The 16134-nt window shown below is 54.2% G+C and overlaps 2 protein-coding genes across 3 annotated transcripts in view; one reads left to right on the top strand and one right to left on the bottom strand.

Annotated features, from left to right (window-relative positions):
* The first annotated feature begins 2561 nt into the window (after positions 1–2561).
* TOR3A (torsin family 3 member A) lies at positions 2562–7315 on the top strand. The gene is made up of 6 exons (XM_037404432.1): positions 2562–2814; positions 3195–3308; positions 4065–4330; positions 4979–5154; positions 5784–5908; positions 6399–7315. The coding sequence occupies exons 1-6, from the start codon at positions 2562–2564 to the stop codon at positions 6647–6649; spliced, it is 1185 nt and encodes a 394-aa protein (XP_037260329.1). The 3' UTR covers positions 6650–7315.
* Positions 7316–8929: 1614 nt separating this feature from the next.
* ABL2 (ABL proto-oncogene 2, non-receptor tyrosine kinase) overlaps positions 8930–16134 on the bottom strand; it is a 49860-nt gene continuing 42655 nt past the window's right edge. For both annotated transcript variants that reach the window (XM_037404123.1, XM_037404124.1), the window contains exon 11: positions 8930–15770. In XM_037404123.1, coding sequence (XP_037260020.1) covers positions 14077–15770 — 1694 coding nt within the window. In that variant the 3' untranslated portion in view covers positions 8930–14076. The remainder of the gene's footprint in view (positions 15771–16134) is intronic.

Below are 16134 nucleotides of genomic sequence, written 5' to 3'. Positions count from 1 at the left end.
CAGGCTGGCAGCTGGAGGAGCAGATACCACAGTGAGTGCTGCTTCAGCAGAGGAAGCAAAAAAAAAAAAAACCAACCCGACGCTGGAGGCTGGGGGGGGAGACACAACCCCAGCGAGCTGTACTAGGGCACTGACTGCTGTGCTTCCTAGCCCCATCCTTCCCAAGCCGCGTGTAGGCGAGTTCACCTCCATGTAGTGCGTTAGGATCTCTTCCAGTCTCCTGCAGCATCCCTTCTAATCCATGGGGATAATTTCACCCCTGAGGTCCCACGAAGGGAATTGAATTCTTCAAAGGGGGTGATTCCCACCCCCTCAGCACTTCAGTGCCTCGATAACCGCAGGGCATAGCTGGCAGGTTACTGAACAACTGGTTTTATTTTCCCTTCTAGCTTTTATGCACGTGAGCAAAGCTGACGCCCTAGGAGTTACACCATAGTACCATGGAGCTGGTGTGGTGTTGGACAGTCAGTCGTTTTATCTTTTAAAATTTTCTTTTTTCCTTTGGCACATAGAAACACCTATTTTTTTATGAAGTCTGTCCCTTTTGATAAGTTCTGTTCAGCTAAAGCACCTATCCCCAGGAGGGTAGAGCTTGAATGTTACAGCTATGCATTTTTTTATAAATATATATAAATGCTTCAATTCAGGTGCTTCAGCTAGTTTTCAGAAAGGCTGATGGCAGTTTTATTTGCTGTGGCTACAGTGAGTTCGATTTTTAATTGATTTTTTTTTTTTTTTTTTTAACATGGGCTGGCTTTAGTTTGCAATTGGTGTTAAGGTTTTAGCTTCATTATTTTTGAAGCTGGAGAGGGCAGTCATGTTAATACCAGTATCTTTAATGCTGATGTATAATATTTACAACCACCTGTTGATGGAGATCCACTCTGCTCCATGCCTTGGCCGTGTGGGATCCTGCTCCCCACCCACCTGGATGGGTGAGTTGCCAGGCTGGATGAATTGCATTTAGTATGCTTCTTATTTTTATTGTTCTGAACATGTGGGATAACCTTGGAAAATTTTTTTCAATGTCCAAAGCATTGTGTCCTCAGCTCGGTTAGGATAAGTTATGGGTGGACTTGTCCTGATGCTCAGTAACTTGTAGAGGTGTTTGTCTCCTGTCGGAAGCCACCAGTAGGTATGGCTTAAGGTAAAGTGCAAGTTAGATGGGGCTTATCCACTTGTCATCTCCCCCCGGGGCTGAGTTGGTGTATGTGCCTGTTTGCAGAATCAGAGGCAGGCTTTGCAGGGGATACCTCGGTTCTTGTACGCGATTCCGTGGTAGTTCTGTGCTGATCTGAATTTATTTTTTTTTTTCCCCTGGCTGCTTGAGTGGAGCCTACCCTGCCAGCCCCGGTGTTTGGGTGCGTGGCATGCGAAGGTGTGCCGATGTAAAACGAAACGGCATCATTTTGGGGAGTCGGTGAGGAGCCCCACACACCTGTGTCACACAGCAAGCCTGGCCCAGAGCCAGCAGCAAACCCCTTCGTCCTGGAGCTTTGATCTAACTGCTAAACTGGCCTGGCAGCAGATGCAGGCAGGCAGTGCAGGGCAGCTCCCTGTGTTGCTGCTCTGCCTCATCCCCTGCCTCCTGCTCCCTTGTGTTTTTGCGTCCCCTTGGAAACGACCCTGCTGAACAACAACTGCCACCACCTCCTGCGTATGTGGCAGCAAAGCTTCGGCTGGGCCCCTGGGCTGCTTAAAACCCAGGTTATTTGCCTTCCCCCTGTTAGAAATTACAAGTTTTTTAGTTTTATATATTTATGGGGTTAATAAAAGGCAAGTAAACAGCGCTGGGTGTGCGGGGAGTCAGGGCTCCTGTAACACACACACGTGTTACATCAGGCAGCTGGTTTTTTTACGTTCCGGAGCTAATACATATTCGTCACTACTTCTAAGAAAGGCAGGGTTATTACAATTAGTTTCTTGGGCTGAAGGCTCGCAGTCTTCCTCCCAGGCTTTGTCCTCCAGTCGGCCTTCAGTTTCCTTTTCTTCCTTCTTTGGTAGTCTCTTGGCTGGATGTCAGAGACTTGTCCCTTGCAACTGCAAAAAAATTGCAGAGAGCGTCCCGTGCAATAGTTAACCGTCGTTTGGAAACTCCTTCGTTCTCCGGTCCCCTAGATCCAGGTCCCAACGTTTGCCTTTGAAACCCTCTATTGCCACGAATTGCTGGACCGTTTCTTACTCCCCGGTGTTTGCTGCCGGTGCTGTGGGGCGGCGCGGGGGCAGAGGGGGGCTGCGGTGGTGCGGGGCCGTGGGAGCGGGCTGGCAGCGGTGTCGGGGGGCTCCCCGGGGCACCCCTCCAGCCCGCTCCCAGCGAGGGTCGGCAGGAGCTGGGCTCGGGACGGGGGCCCGGTTCCGCACCGGCCAGAGCGGGGGGGTGCCGGCTGCCTCCCCTTGGCAGCTGGGATGGGTTTCGCGGCGTGGCTCGTAGCGGGGCCCGGCGGCGGGGCTGGGACAGGCGGGCGGAGGCGGTGGCGCGGCGGTGACCCCCCCGCTCAGGAAGTGAGCTCACGGCTGGGGCGGCCCGAGCCGGCGGGCAGGGCTGGCGCCCACCCGCAGCCATGTGCCGGCACCCGGGGCTGGCCTGCTGCCTGCTGCTGCTGCTGGGCGGCGGGGGGGGCCGGGGGACCGCCTGGGCGGGGGAGCAGGGCCCCGCGGCGGCGGGGGGAGCGTGGGGCGGGGCGAGGTACGAAGCCGTGAAGCAGCACTTGGGAGCCGTGGGGGCTCTCTCCAAGCGGTATTGGCGGTACCTGGCCTGCAAGGTGTGGCAGGAGGGCTGCGAGGAGGAGGAGGGAGAGCCCGGCCCCAGCCCAGGTAAGCACCTTCCTCCTTTCTCTCCCTCTGGCCAGAAGCAGCGGCGGCTCCGAACGCCCTGCGTGCCCCGGCACGGGGTCTGTGCCCCCCGCCCCCTCCCCAGGGTACTGCCCGGGCCGCCTCCCCCCTTACTCGCCGTGCCCCGGCTTGCCACAAACACCTATTTGGGGGGGGGGGGGGCGTGCGGGCACCTGGTGCGGCTGCCCTCAGGGGCTTATCCCCCTCCCCGCACCCCGAGCTGCCCGGCACGGCAGCTCCGAGCCCCTGCGGCCGGTCCCCTGGCGGGAGGGCAGCGCCGAACCGGGCTTGGCTCAGTGTCCACCCGGAATGCGAGAAGGTATTTGCTGGAACATCTCTGCTCAGAGCGCTGCCTTTTTTAGGCTGGAGCTTGCCTCTGGTGGGTCAGGATTACCTGGCCATCCTCTCTGCCTGGTACTGCAGCTTCAGCGAGTGCTGCAAGACGGGAGACTGCAGGATCGTCAACAACATCACAGGTGGGTGCTGTGCTGTGCTTGGGAGATGCTGAGCAGTGCTTGCCTTTGCTGCCTTTCCCTGTTGTCTCTTTTGTTGTTTGTGGTGGTGGTGTTTTTGTTGGGTTTTTTTTTTCTTTTAAAACCAGTGTGCTTTAGCAAGTGATGTAAGCAAATGGCATCTCTGAGCAGGGTGCTGAGCTGGTGGGAGGGCGAGGGGCTGAGCCGAGTCCTATTCCCTGTTATTCATTTGTAGTTCTGAGGCTGAGTTTGTTCCTTCCAGTACAGCAGATCCCCAGTTTGCCACAAGCCCTGCCTTCACCCCATAGCTCCCAGGCATACGCAGGGAGATCCAAACTGGCCCAGTATCCAGCCCCCAGTGGGGAGGGCGCAGTGAGCCTGGCTGAGCCCTGCATGGGTGTCACTGCATTTTGCTGGCCCTGAGATTTCTGGTGTCCGTTCCCTCTGCCAGCAGCTCATGAGGGCCTTTGGGCTTCAGTGCTCTCTGCAGCTGCCAGATACCTCCTCCGCTTCCCAAAGGGAACAGGGAGTCAGTGGGAGATCTGTGTCTTTTTGCGGCCAGCAGCTGCTGCAGGCAGGGTGCGGGCAGCCTGTCTCACCGACCCGGTGGCTTTCGTGCCACCACTGCGTCCCTGCAGGCAGGCAGCCCCGCCAGCAGAGCGGTGTGGGCTTAGTGCCCTGCTACACCTCCTCTCCTTCCGCACCTTCAGCCCCAGCTGGGCTTGCAGTAAGGCCGAGCTCTTGCTCTCTCCCCCCCAGGGCTGGAAGCAGACCTCGCCGGGCAGCTCCACGGGCAGCACGTGGCCAAAGAAGTGGTGGTGCGGGCAGTGCAAGGGTTCCTGCAGAGCCCGCGGCCGGAGAAGGCGCTGGTCCTCTCCTTCCATGGCTGGTCCGGCACAGGCAAGAATTTTGTGGCGCGGATGGTGGCCAGTCACCTGTACCGGGATGGGCTGAAGAGCATGTGCGTCAAGACGTTCATCTCGCTTTTCCACTTCCCCCATCACACGTACATGGACTCGTACAAGGTGAGAGCCAGCAGCATGGCGTGCCCCTGGGGATGGTCCAGAGTGCTGGGTCTGGCTGGGGTGGGATTCGTTTTCTTCGCAGCAGCCTGTCCGGGGCAGCGTTTAGGATTTGTGAGTAAAGCAGCGTTGATAACTGATAACACAGCGATGTTCCGGCTACTGCTGAGCAGTGCTCCTGCAGCCTCAAGGCTTCCTCCCTCTCTCCCTCTGCCCCTGTGGTCAGTGCGTTGGGGGTGCATGAGAAGTTGGGAGGGGGGACACCAAACGGGTGACCCCAGCTGACCAAAGGGATATTTCACACCATTTACCATCGTCCTTAGCAATAAAACTGAGGGGAGGGTGTTTTGGGGTAGGGGGCCATGGCTCAGAGAGTGGCTGGGCATCAGTCCGTTTGCGGTCGGTGTGAGTGGCTGCCTCCGTGTCGCTTGCTCTCTTTTCTCCCTTTCTTCTTCCCCTTCACTTACTATCTCTAATTTGACTCGCTTGTTTTAACTCTTCCTGCTCTGCGCCCTGTCCTGCTGGGTGGGAGGTGACAAGCAGGCGGCTGTGTGGTGCTGAGCTGCCGGCAGGATTAGCCCCCAGCACCCAGGCTCAGCCCCTGGGCGATGATCTGGCGGCCGTGACTGACCCCTGCCCGCCGCTCTGCAGGCTCAGCTGGAGAAGCAGATACGTGAGACTGTGCAGCTCTGCAGGCAGCCCCTCTTCATCTTCGACGAGGCAGAGAAACTTCATTTCAGCCTCCTGGACACCATCAAGCCCTTCATGGCTCACTACGACCACAAGAGCCAGGTGGATTACCGGAGATCCATCTTCCTATTCCTCAGGTGATTTCTGGGTCCCCAAAGGGATGGGGAGGAACAGGGAGATGGGATTTATCTCCTGAGGTGTGTGACAGGAGGGGCTCAGGCTGCAGGGGAGGGGAAGATGTCTGGCTCCTCCAAGAGGCGGTTGCCTCCATGGTCAGTTTTGCTGCTTTGTCCCTCGGGCAGGGGATGTTTTGCCAGGTCCTGGGCTGCCACTTGAATCCTTGCCCTGGACCTTTGCTGCTGGTGGGACTCCTGCCATGTGCTCTGCCCTTTAACCTGGATTTGCAGTGGTGGCTTGCTGAGAGTTTGGTGTGGAGCCGAGTGTCACCTGCGAGGTCAATGGCATCCCAGCCAGGACAGGGGGCTGTCGGGGATGGAGGATTCTGCTGGCTCCTGATCCCCCCCGGGGGGAGAAAGCAGCTGCCCCAGAGGCTGAGCTGGCGGGGTGGAAGATGGCTGTATAGGTGCCTGTAGAAAGGGGCTTTGGGATGGAAGCTGGTTCCTCCATGGGCTGATGTTTCAGGTGCTGATCCTGCACAGCACACCTTGCCTGGCTGGCAGAACTGCTGAGGCCTGTCACGGGGGGGCTGCTGGCAGCCCCTCTCTGGGGGCGCGCACGTTGAGTGCCTTCCCTTCTGTGTCCGCAGCAATCTCGGTGGGAACACCATCAACGAGGTAGCCCTGGACTTCTGGCGAGCGGGCCGGGCGCGGGAGGAGATCTCCGTGGAGTTCCTGGAGCAGCGGCTGCGGCTGGAGCTGCAGGAGCCTGCAGGTAAGAGCCGGGCTCGCTGGCGGGACGCGGTGGGCAGGCTGCCCCCAAACCTGCGGGGCGCTGCTTACACGGCCCCATCCACCTTGTGCTGCACAAGTGTGTGCACTGTGGGACGAGCCTTCGTCCCAGCCCCCACCCCAGGGTTATTTGCAGCGTGAGCCCCTTCCTTCGTCCCCACTGGCACAGCCCCACGAGCATAGCACCGCGGCACACGAGGAGGGGGCTGCAAGTCCCCTGTGGCCCCTTCAGCCCTGAAAACGGCCAGGCTGTGGGCGGCAGCCGAACACCGCAGGGAAGTATCGAGGCTTCTTTTGGCCTGAGATGGGCAAGCCGCAGTGATGCTCTGTGTCCGGACTAGGTGCTGGCCAGCCCTTTACAAGTGGTGTCTCTCTCCCACCACATAGGGCTGGAAGAGCCAAGCGTGGCCTGGCAGAGCGATGACAGCCCTCAGATGAAGCTTCTGAAGTTTTTGTCTTGTGTTTTGCTACAGAGAACAGTTACGCCCGCAGCCACCTCATCAAAGAGAACCTCATTGATTTCTTCGTGCCGTTTCTGCCCCTGGAGTACCACCACGTGAAGCTCTGCGCACGGGATGCTTTCCTGGCCCGTGGACTTCCATACACCGAGGCAGCCCTGGATGAGGTGGCCAGGATGATGGTGTTTGTCCCCAAAGAGGTGAAGCTTTTCTCCGCACAGGGCTGCAAATCTATATCCCAGCGCATCAATTACTTCCTTCCTTGAATACCACCAGGTGGGACTGCACCAGTGGTGAAGGTGGTGCCGCACAGTGGGTTACCCAGCCAGTGGGTTACCCAGCCGCGGCTTGCACAGGGACAGAGACTTAACCCCTTGTTACTCCGAGGGCTGTCTGCAGGGAAGGAGGCACACCCCTGGGACACAGGGCAGCCTGCACCTGGCTGCCTTGGAAGCCCATCCTTGGTTCAAGGCCCTTCTTTTAGCAGGTAGCAGCCTGAAGCGGTTGTGCTGACACTTTGTTTGGTGTGAGTGGGGATGCCCAAATCCTTGGTTCGTTAGCACGTCATGAAGGTGGCCCTTGGACAGGCCGGTCCTGCTGAGGCAGTCCAGCAGAAGCCACATCCTCATCCCTGTCCCCGGTTTTCTCTGTCTCTTCACATGATTGCACAGAACTGTTTTGCTGGAGTTGAGGGGTTTTCTCTGTTGCTCTCCCGCCTTCGCAAGGTGCCTGCTGCTGCTCAGGGATGCGCACGCCAGGGCCGCGGTTTGTGCGGGGAGGCCCTTGTGTAGAGAAAATGGTGGAATGATCTCCTCGGGAGGTGTCAGCTCCGTAGTCCCTCGCTTCAGTGTCCCTTCTCACTGGAGTCTTTCATTGTATGGAAGCAGCTGCGGGGATGAGCTGAACTTCTGCCAAAATTATTTTTCTAAGCAGTTTGGCGAAAAGTCTGCTTGCTTCACTGCAAAATGAAAAAAGCAGACACTAATTCCCCTTTCAAGGCCAAAGGGTAGTTGAGGAGCATGGTGGCTGAAGGAACAGGTTGCAGTTGAATTCAGATTTTTGGGGATGTGGTAAACTTGGGGTTCTCTCTTTTCCTTCACCTTTCCCCTTTTCTCTCTCTCTCCTTTTCCCTTTTCTTTCCTTCCCCTTTTCTCTCTCCTTCCCCCTTCCCCCTCTCTCCTTTCCCCTTTTCTCTCTCTCCTTCCCCTCCCCTTTTCCCTCTTTCCCTTCTTTTTCTTTTCCTCTTACCTTTTGCTTTTCCCTTCTCTTTTTTTCCCTCCTTTTCCCCTTCCTTTTCCCTCCCCTTCCCTTTCCCCTCTCCCTCTCTTTTTTTTTCCCCTTCCCCCCCCCCCCTCTTCCTTTTCCCTCTCTCTGTGTTGCACGCTGTGGTGGTTTGGCTGGTGTCAGCGTTACCCCGCTGCAGGGCTGTTTGCTGTCTGGGTACTTGCCAGGCGATAAGCGTGTTACAGCAGGACCAAAACATCCTGCAGCCTTACGGGAACGGCTCTGTGACCTCTGGGTCAAAACTCCCTTCCAACACGGCGGTGCAGGGCGGCGAGGGGAGGCCGCGCACGCCAAGGCCAGGCTGGGCTCCCACCCGCGGCCCTTGGGTCTATTTTAGGCTTTGTACCTCTCGGCGGTGCAGCAGAGCCCCTGGCAAAGCGCTGACCGGGCACACTGCCCAGGCGTGCCGGCTCTGAGCTCCGCTCCCTGCGGGCACCGGCGGCTGCGGTCAGCCCGGACTGACCCCTTGTCTCCGGCCTGGCCCCGGGGCCCGTGCCAGCCTGGGCTGATGGTTAATCTCTTCACCACAAGCGTCAGGCCTAAAGCTCCAGCCCGAAACAGGTCGGCGGGAGCTGCGCCCCTGGGAAATGTCGGTGGGCGCTGCGCCCCTCGGCGGGAGCTGCGCCCGTGGGTCAGGATGCGGCCCCGCAGGGCACTGCGCGGGCTGTGCTGTGTGACCTGGGCAGGCAGTTTGGACAGTTGTTAGTTATTTGGTTGAAGGCTATTTGCTTTGAAGGGTCTATAAGCCAGGATGACCTTAGACTTACTTTAGATGACTTTTAGACTTACTTTTTTTAACTAGAGAAGTGTCTGTGCCCAGGTCAGGCTGGTGCTGCCTGGCGTGGCAGGGTGTCGCTTCGGCCATTTCACCAGCTGGTATGAAGTTGGCGTGTTAAGCGGTTCTCGCTCTGTCACTGATTAAAGAGGTGGTGTCACTAATGAGGGCAACTGTCAAACGGATGATGCAAGACCCTGCACGCTGTCAGGTCACAGGTGTATGTTTCAGAATTAAGTGAGCATTTGATTACGCAACCCCAGCAGCAAGAACCGCTCTCCTCTGACCCCCCACCATGACAACATTAAGTTTAGTTTAAGGCATAAATAAACTGCTTTTCTTTGAGATCCAACATAATTAAATTATTTCTCTTTTAACAAGCTTATAATAATCTTGTCTTCTCTACCCAAAATAACCAACTTCAGGTTAGTAATGAGCAGCTTGAAATATTCCTTCAAGAAAAAAAAAAAGCAGGATATACTCAAAGTGGTTTTTGCCAATAAAATATTGCAACCTTTATTTAAAACAAAATGCAAATTGGCAAAACTTTGTGGAACGACAGGCAAAGAGGCCCTTCAAAGGGCCTTATTTACATCAAGTTTAACACTGTTCGCAGTTCACAGTCAGACGATAGTGAGAGAATTAAATTAGAAAAACAACCAAAATATATTACAATAACAATTAAAAACAAAAACAGTTGACAACACTGGTAGAGTGATTGGTGATTAACGTGTTTCATTTTAATCCATTCCTGCTCTCAATGAGTTCACTACTGATACAAACAGCGTGCTGAGCCGATTGGGCTTTCCCTCCCATGCACAACAGACACATTTGGAAGAGTGACCTCCTTTGGTACAGACATTTCTTATTGTGTAGGTATTACTAATACATCAGGTGTCCCATAACCTCTTATTTCCTACCACCAGGGAATAGGCTGAACGTTTTGTTGCCCACTGCAGGGAACCGGAGCGCGAGCCCAGTGCCCATCTGTGCTGGATGGTGCCACTCACTGGAGCGAGAGGTTTCCGAGCATGCTGTAGTCGCTCCCCTCCGGCTCTCCCGCCAGCTACTGATCAGCGGCAGGGCTGGGTTGGGCGTTTTACAAGAGAAGAGAGCAGCCTGGTAGGTTGCAAAACCGATCTCCTGGATTCATTGGTGCTTGTCGTGGCTGCTGATGCCCGAGAGCACCCATGAGCAAAAGGCAGAGCGCCTCAGCTGCGGGGGAAGCCTGCCGTAGGTAAGTGTACAGACATCAGGGTCTGGATTTCTCTCCTCTCTGACTGCACCGTGGTGTAACCCATCCTACCTGCTCACACACCTGCTGCCTCTGGGCGAGGGGCTGCTCTGTTAACGCAGCAGTTCTGGTGCAGCTGCCGCCCCACGCTGTGGGGTTTAGTTCCTGCTGCCTGCAGAGTGGTGTGCCATAAAACTCTTGCAAAAGCACACCTGATGGGAATGTCAACATGCGTGTGTTTGGCCGTGTCTCACTGCCACAAGGCCAGCGGTGCTCAGGAGAAATGCCCCTGTGAGGAGGACCGGAACAGACAGCCCCCCCTGCCCCCCTTTCCCATCGTGTTCTGCATCAGCAACGCCGCCCCATTCAATTCCGTTTTCCCAGTGGCTACATTTGATCCAGTCCCAAGACCCAGACTCCTAATTCAGCTTCACCCCCGTCCACACTAATGAAAATACGATTAAAGCAAAGTGCTGCTTGTCAGCCAGCCACGTGCACCACCTCTGGGGTTAAAAAGGGTGTACAGTGCAGGAAGAGAAAGTGCCCCACATCAACTCACTCGTGTGAGCGCATGCTTTGTGCTTGGCATTACCAGGCCCTATGTGATGCCACCCCCTGTTGCAAAGACTATGTTAAATTCTAGCTCTTACTAGTGCAAGTGAGAGAGCCCGGCTGCAATTGCATCCTTACCCCCCAAGGCCGCCTGACAGTGGTGAGGAAACGCGACAGGAGTTTGTGCCTTGTTTCCCTAAACAGCGGAGCGAGAAGTGCTCTTTGCTGGGACAAACAACGGGGCTTCACCATCCTTACGTTCCTCTGAACATACTGTGCAAGGCTGAAAGCAGAGAAACTGCTATGGTAGAGACCTTTAGGGCTGAACAGAAAGCCAAACCTAGCAAAAGGGAGAAGGAACAGTAACAATTTTAGAATAGCTGCGGAAGGAAGAACAACTGAATGGTGATGTACAGCAGAACCAGCTCTCCCACATACAATCCTTTTGCTATCCTGCCAGGGGGCAGGGGAAAATTCCAGTTTAGGAAGAATGCTGTCGGGTAGCAGAAGCAGCAACAAGTCTGCAGCCCCTGCCTGAGGGGAAAAAAAAAAATAGGCTCAAGTCAGCACTGCCTCTGCCACCATCTATGTACCTGATGTGAGACAACAAGGAAGAGCGGAGGAAACACTCTCCACAGGGTTTATGGTGGGCACATTCCCGGCTCCCACTGTTCTGTTTATCCACCACATAGGGATAAGAACTGAACTGGCTTCTGTGTTGCGCACAGAGGTTGTGGAGTCTCCATCCTTGGAGCCATTCAAAATCTGTCTTGCCGCGGCTGGGGATGGCCCTGCTTGAGGGGAGGGGTTGGACCTGGCCATCCCCAAAGGTCCCTTCAACCTCAGCCACTCCGTGACTGTGAAAGCAGATGATGGCTATGGCATCTCTGCCGTGGGGGAGGAGAAACCAGGTGGCACCTGAAGGAAAGTGGGGGTGACCAGTCGGGGGGAACCAGTCCTTCCTTGGGGCACAGTTAGTTTCTTCAGAAAGGGCCAAAAGGGGAGTTTTAGTAGTTAGGAATTGCTTGCTATTTCATCACTTTTGTTGGAGCTTTTCTGGAAGACTGGCATTCAGGGAAGAAAAAAAAAAAAAAAAAAAAAAAGGCTTCTTTCAAAATACTCATCAGAACCGGACTAACAGCTTTAAAATTTTCTGGTTAAAATACCTTTCCCCTGAGAATCACTTCAGTTTCGGTCCGTTTGTCCTAGGCTGAGTAGTAGTACAATGATGAAACCTCACGATTGTCTGCCAAACAAGACCTACCCTTCTGCCCCAAAGAAAGCTCCCATAGCTTTTAAATCCTTTTGATTGTTCAAAAGGCCGTGTGAAGCAACACCACGAGCCTTCTTCCCTTTGCAGGTCACCTTTCCAAAGGCAGTTAGTTTGGTGTGCAGCGATGCACACCTTCGATAAAGACGACTGAAAGAGATAAGGTAAACCACAAAAGCCCTCAGTAAAGTCTACAAGATAACGGTTTGGTGCTCGTGAAAGAGCCCCAGCACAGCCTCCCCCGGCCGGCTGGCCCGAGGGCTGCAGGACAGCCTGGGCAAGCTGCAGGACAGCCTGGGCAAGCTGCAGGACAGCCTGGGCAAGCTGCAGGACAGCCTGGGCAAGCTGCAGATCCTACTGCAGAACTGGACAGCCAGCTTTGTTGGGTAAGCTGAGTAACCCACGCTGTACTTTCATTTGTCGCCACTTACGTACCAGCTCACTAGAGTAAAACTGACTCATAGAAATAATTAATTCACTTGAATGCTTGCCAGTTGTGGTGGAGGGGTTGCTTTTCTTTTTTTTCGTCACCATTTCACTCGCTTTGACAGTAAAGCTCACGTGGTCCATTTTATCTCACATACTGCTCCACTGGTGTGCATTCATGCATTGTGACACAACTTTGTTTACCACAGACCAGTAATAAAATGAGGATTCTCAGACACCAGCCCATTTATAAAGACTTTTTCAGGCCCCGTCTCGCTATGCTCCATGGAAAAAAGGGGAACGCTCGTTGAGACAGCACCAATAGGGCAACACTTCTAGACAGAAATGGAAGTGCCCATCTTCTAAATTCACACCTGTGCCCCAGCTCAACTCTAAATGCTCAAACTAAAAGCAGCACAGTCACACTTTAAAAACAAGTTTAAAAAGCGTTTTAGCCAAAAATAAAAGATTTAAGGTGCAAAGCAAGCGAGATCTTCTATCATCACCAAAAGTGTGAAGTGAGCAGCAGCCCACAGGGTAACGTGTATTTGGAGCTAGGTATCAGGCCTGGTTTTTTTTCCTCTTGCAAACCAACAGTTGGCTGAGGTCTTCCTGCTTGCCAGTACATTTAAATCTCAGGGAGTTGTGCATATACACAGAAGACCAGCTTTTTGAGGCCACAGCAGTCTACAAACAGCACTAGGACCAAGGAAAACAATCTCAACCACGTGACTGCTTTCATTCTGGGGTTGTTGGTAGGCATCAGAAGACCGTAACCCAGTGGGAGCTCCCCAAGGCAGGGCTGTAACATTTGTTGTCTCAGGCGGAGGAGCATGCAGTCTGTGCATGTTCCCTATGCCACTGCATGAGATTCTGGCATAGCCTTTAAAATACAGGAACAAATAAAAAAAGATAGCTATGGTTCCCCTGTGTGCTGACACACCTAGTCGCCTCCATACGCAGGGAAGCTGAAAGCACCCGCAAGCACCTGAACAAATCCCAGGAAGCCGTCGGAGGGAAGTGTTAGTGTTAGGCCAAGAGCAGGGACCGCTCCAGGGAATCCCGCAGCAGCAAGGGTGCGTGGTGGGCAGGCCAGGCTGTGCCTTCTGGCTCTCCAGCTGGCCCTGCAGTGCCATGACTGCTAAAGGAAAGCGGGGAACAGCCAGGGGTGGCAGAGGCTCTGCCTTACCTATCGTGGGTCCATTAAAGTGATGAAACTGAACTGGGGAGTCAACCTGGTAGCAAGTTAAAAACTAGAGCTTAAAAAAAAACAACCAAAAAACAATCCACCCACCCCACTAACAACACTGGCGAGTTGCGCAAGAGCCCCGAACTACCCACAAAGGACCATCAAGCAGCACTCGTGCTAGACCACTAGAAATCAGTATCAGCTAAGTGAAGGCTGTGTGGTGGGGAAGGGGGTATTCCAGTGGTAAGTCTGCCCAGCATCCCTGACGCTTCCAATACAACGAAGATGAGAACATGTGGTAGATGAGGTGGACAGGAGGGAAAAAGGGATAGTTTCATATATTAAGTAATTTTGCAGTTCTCATTACAGCAGCAGCAGCAGCGCTGTGGAAGTAAGCCGTCTGGGCTAGTGCATCCACCTCCAGCAGCTCTGAATACTGTCAGTGCATTAGACCTTCCCCCAGCTGCACGCGCCCTCCCGCTTCCGAGCTACTCCAGCTCAGGCTGCTCGGCCGGTGGTCCCAGCGCAGCCCCCGTGCCAGTCCTCTGCCCTGTCAGGAGACCAAAGCACGCGTTAGTGCAGACGGGGAGGATCCGTACAGCCACGTAGCCTGCAGCTGCTCCAGTACTCCGGCTATCACACATCAAATCATCCTTCCCAGAGCAAGAACCTGCCATCGATTCTCCTGCCTCTCCAGGGGAGGAACGAGGAACTTCCTTCCCCTGCCATACCAAGCAGATCAGTCTGACTAGGTAGGGACAAATACTTGATGTTCTGCCCCTTACAGCTTTAATCTACCCTCTCCATCCCCATTTTTTTGAGATGAACCTGTAAACGTGAGGAGAACTCAGTGATCTGAGGTACTTCACATACTCAAGTATCAGTCTTTCCTTTTGAAAGCATCAGTACAGAAAAAAGTCCCCCCCTCCCCGTGTGTATTTCTCTTACCCAGATTGACAGTAGCTACCTTTGCACCACATCGCTGATTTCTTGGACACATGACAATAAGTTATTAAGGACGGGGTTTGCCCCAGGGACACTAGCAGCTGTTGAAGACACCTGCAGTTCCTGCAGGCTGAGTTCCAGTTTGCTCACGGCTTCCCGGAAGGCAAATTTGTTGCGTGTATGCGGGATGCAGTCCACATAGCCTGAGCAGTAATCCAACAGCTGGTGCCCTGTGTCCACCAGCTGGCTGTTTGGTGTTGGCTCGGCGATGGCACTCGAGAGAAGATCTGCACACTCCAGCAGTGCTTCCTTGCTGATTTTGTCTGCGGAGATTTTCTCAGCCGCCTGTTTGGTCTTTCTTAGTGCTACTTTTGCACCAGCTGTGCCATTGGCCATTTTCACTGGGGAGGTGGAAGACGATGACAGAGGCACTTGAGGTGGAGGCATCACAGGCCTCCCAGATTTTCCACCAACAGGTGCTGCTGCTGCTGCCTTCTTACTCCCTTCACTTGATTCCAGTCCGTGCTGCGCTCCCGCCGTGTTGCTCAGCTCTTCTGCTGCATCGGAGCAGGCAGCTGGCTGCTGTAGGAGCCTCATCACTGGTGGTGGAGGTGGAGCACACTTTGGTTTTACCCGTCTGGGCCGGTCCCTGTCGCCGGAAGAAGTGACCTGATGCTCAGATAAGAGCTTAAATTTATTACCCTGAGAGTCTGTGCCAATGAGCTGCACATCTGCTGGAGTGTGTTTTAGAGTGGGTGAGATGAGGACTGGCACTTTGTGGTTATGAGTGGTTGGAAGTATTGCTGCAGCCTTTACTGGAGACGACCACCCCGGTCTCTCACCGTCCTCAAGGGCCCCTTGCCGTGGGCCGCTGTTTTTTTCTTTGCCCTTAGGAGCTGCTGCTAGCCCTGGACCCTCCTTTTCTTCTGACCCGGAGGGGGCTCGGAAAGGGAGTGCCGTGGCACCCCTCGGCAAGAGTTTTGCTTTTGGTCTCTCTCTGGTCAAAGCAGGGCCTTCTTCAAACCTTTTGGGAAGCAGGTCATTGGCCCTCCCCGTGCTTTCATCGGGCTGAGAGGAGGTGGACACTGTCCGTTCCAGCTGGATTTTTGACCTCTGGGAATTTCTGGGAAGGGTCATTGCCATCCTATCCTGCTCTGGAAGCCCTGAGGACATGGAAGATGTAGAGTTTGACCTTGGAAAAGGCTTTGAAGCTTCTTCATTGCCAGTGGGTTTTCCTGCTCGTAAACCCAGTGTCTTTTTAATCAAACGTGGTGTAAAGAAACCAGTGATGCCCGACCACCCACCACCAGTGCTTACGCCCCCACCACTGCTGGTACCAGTGCCGTCATCGTTGTAGAAGGTCCTCTGCACAAAGCCCCCACCATAGCACTTGGGTGGCGCCAGGCTTGCATCCTGCTGTGTGGGAGCAAAAGAGAACCCGTCCACGTGTTGCAAGGAAGCAACAGATGAAAAGTTACCCGTCAGCTCATATTTCTTATGGGGTTGATTCTCCATCTCCCGGAAGGAACTGCTGCGCTTGGGAGGTGTGGGAGCGTTCCTCTTCTTCATAAAGGAGCTGAAGAAGCCACCTTTTCTGTCCCTGGTGAAAGTGGTCTCTTTGGCATCCTCCAACAGGCTGCTGGGTGACTTGTCCCTCTGCTTGCGAGGCAGCGCGGGAGACCCGCTTGTCAGCTGTGTGCTTCTGATAAAACCTAGACAGAAGAAACAAGTGTGAATCTGCAAAATCAATTTCCATTCCCACTTCCCTATCCTGCAGTGGGCCTTGTGGGCCTGGCGTATTTAGCTGCACAGGTTCTGCAGAGATAAATTGAGAGAGGAAGTTAGCACTTTTATTCTTGTGCGAGGCTGGTGTGATTGTGAGTTTTTTAAGAACTTTTTTTCCGCTTCTGCATGTGTGATTTGTCTGTTGTCTATACCGAGGAGGCCACTTAGGAGAGGGTTCAGGAAAAAGTGAAGTTGCTCTTTCCTTCCAGTTTCTTATTCCCTTCCTGTAGTTTTTCCTCTTTCCCCAAATACCACAAGCATAATAGAAAATCTCATTGCATTGTCAACTTT

The sequence above is a fragment of the Falco rusticolus genome, chromosome 11, assembly GCF_015220075.1.
Source record: "Falco rusticolus isolate bFalRus1 chromosome 11, bFalRus1.pri, whole genome shotgun sequence".
In the NCBI taxonomy this organism is placed as follows: Eukaryota; Metazoa; Chordata; class Aves; order Falconiformes; family Falconidae; genus Falco; species Falco rusticolus.
The sequence above is the reverse complement of the archived record's forward strand: the minus strand, read 5'-3'. Positions and strand labels throughout refer to the sequence as shown.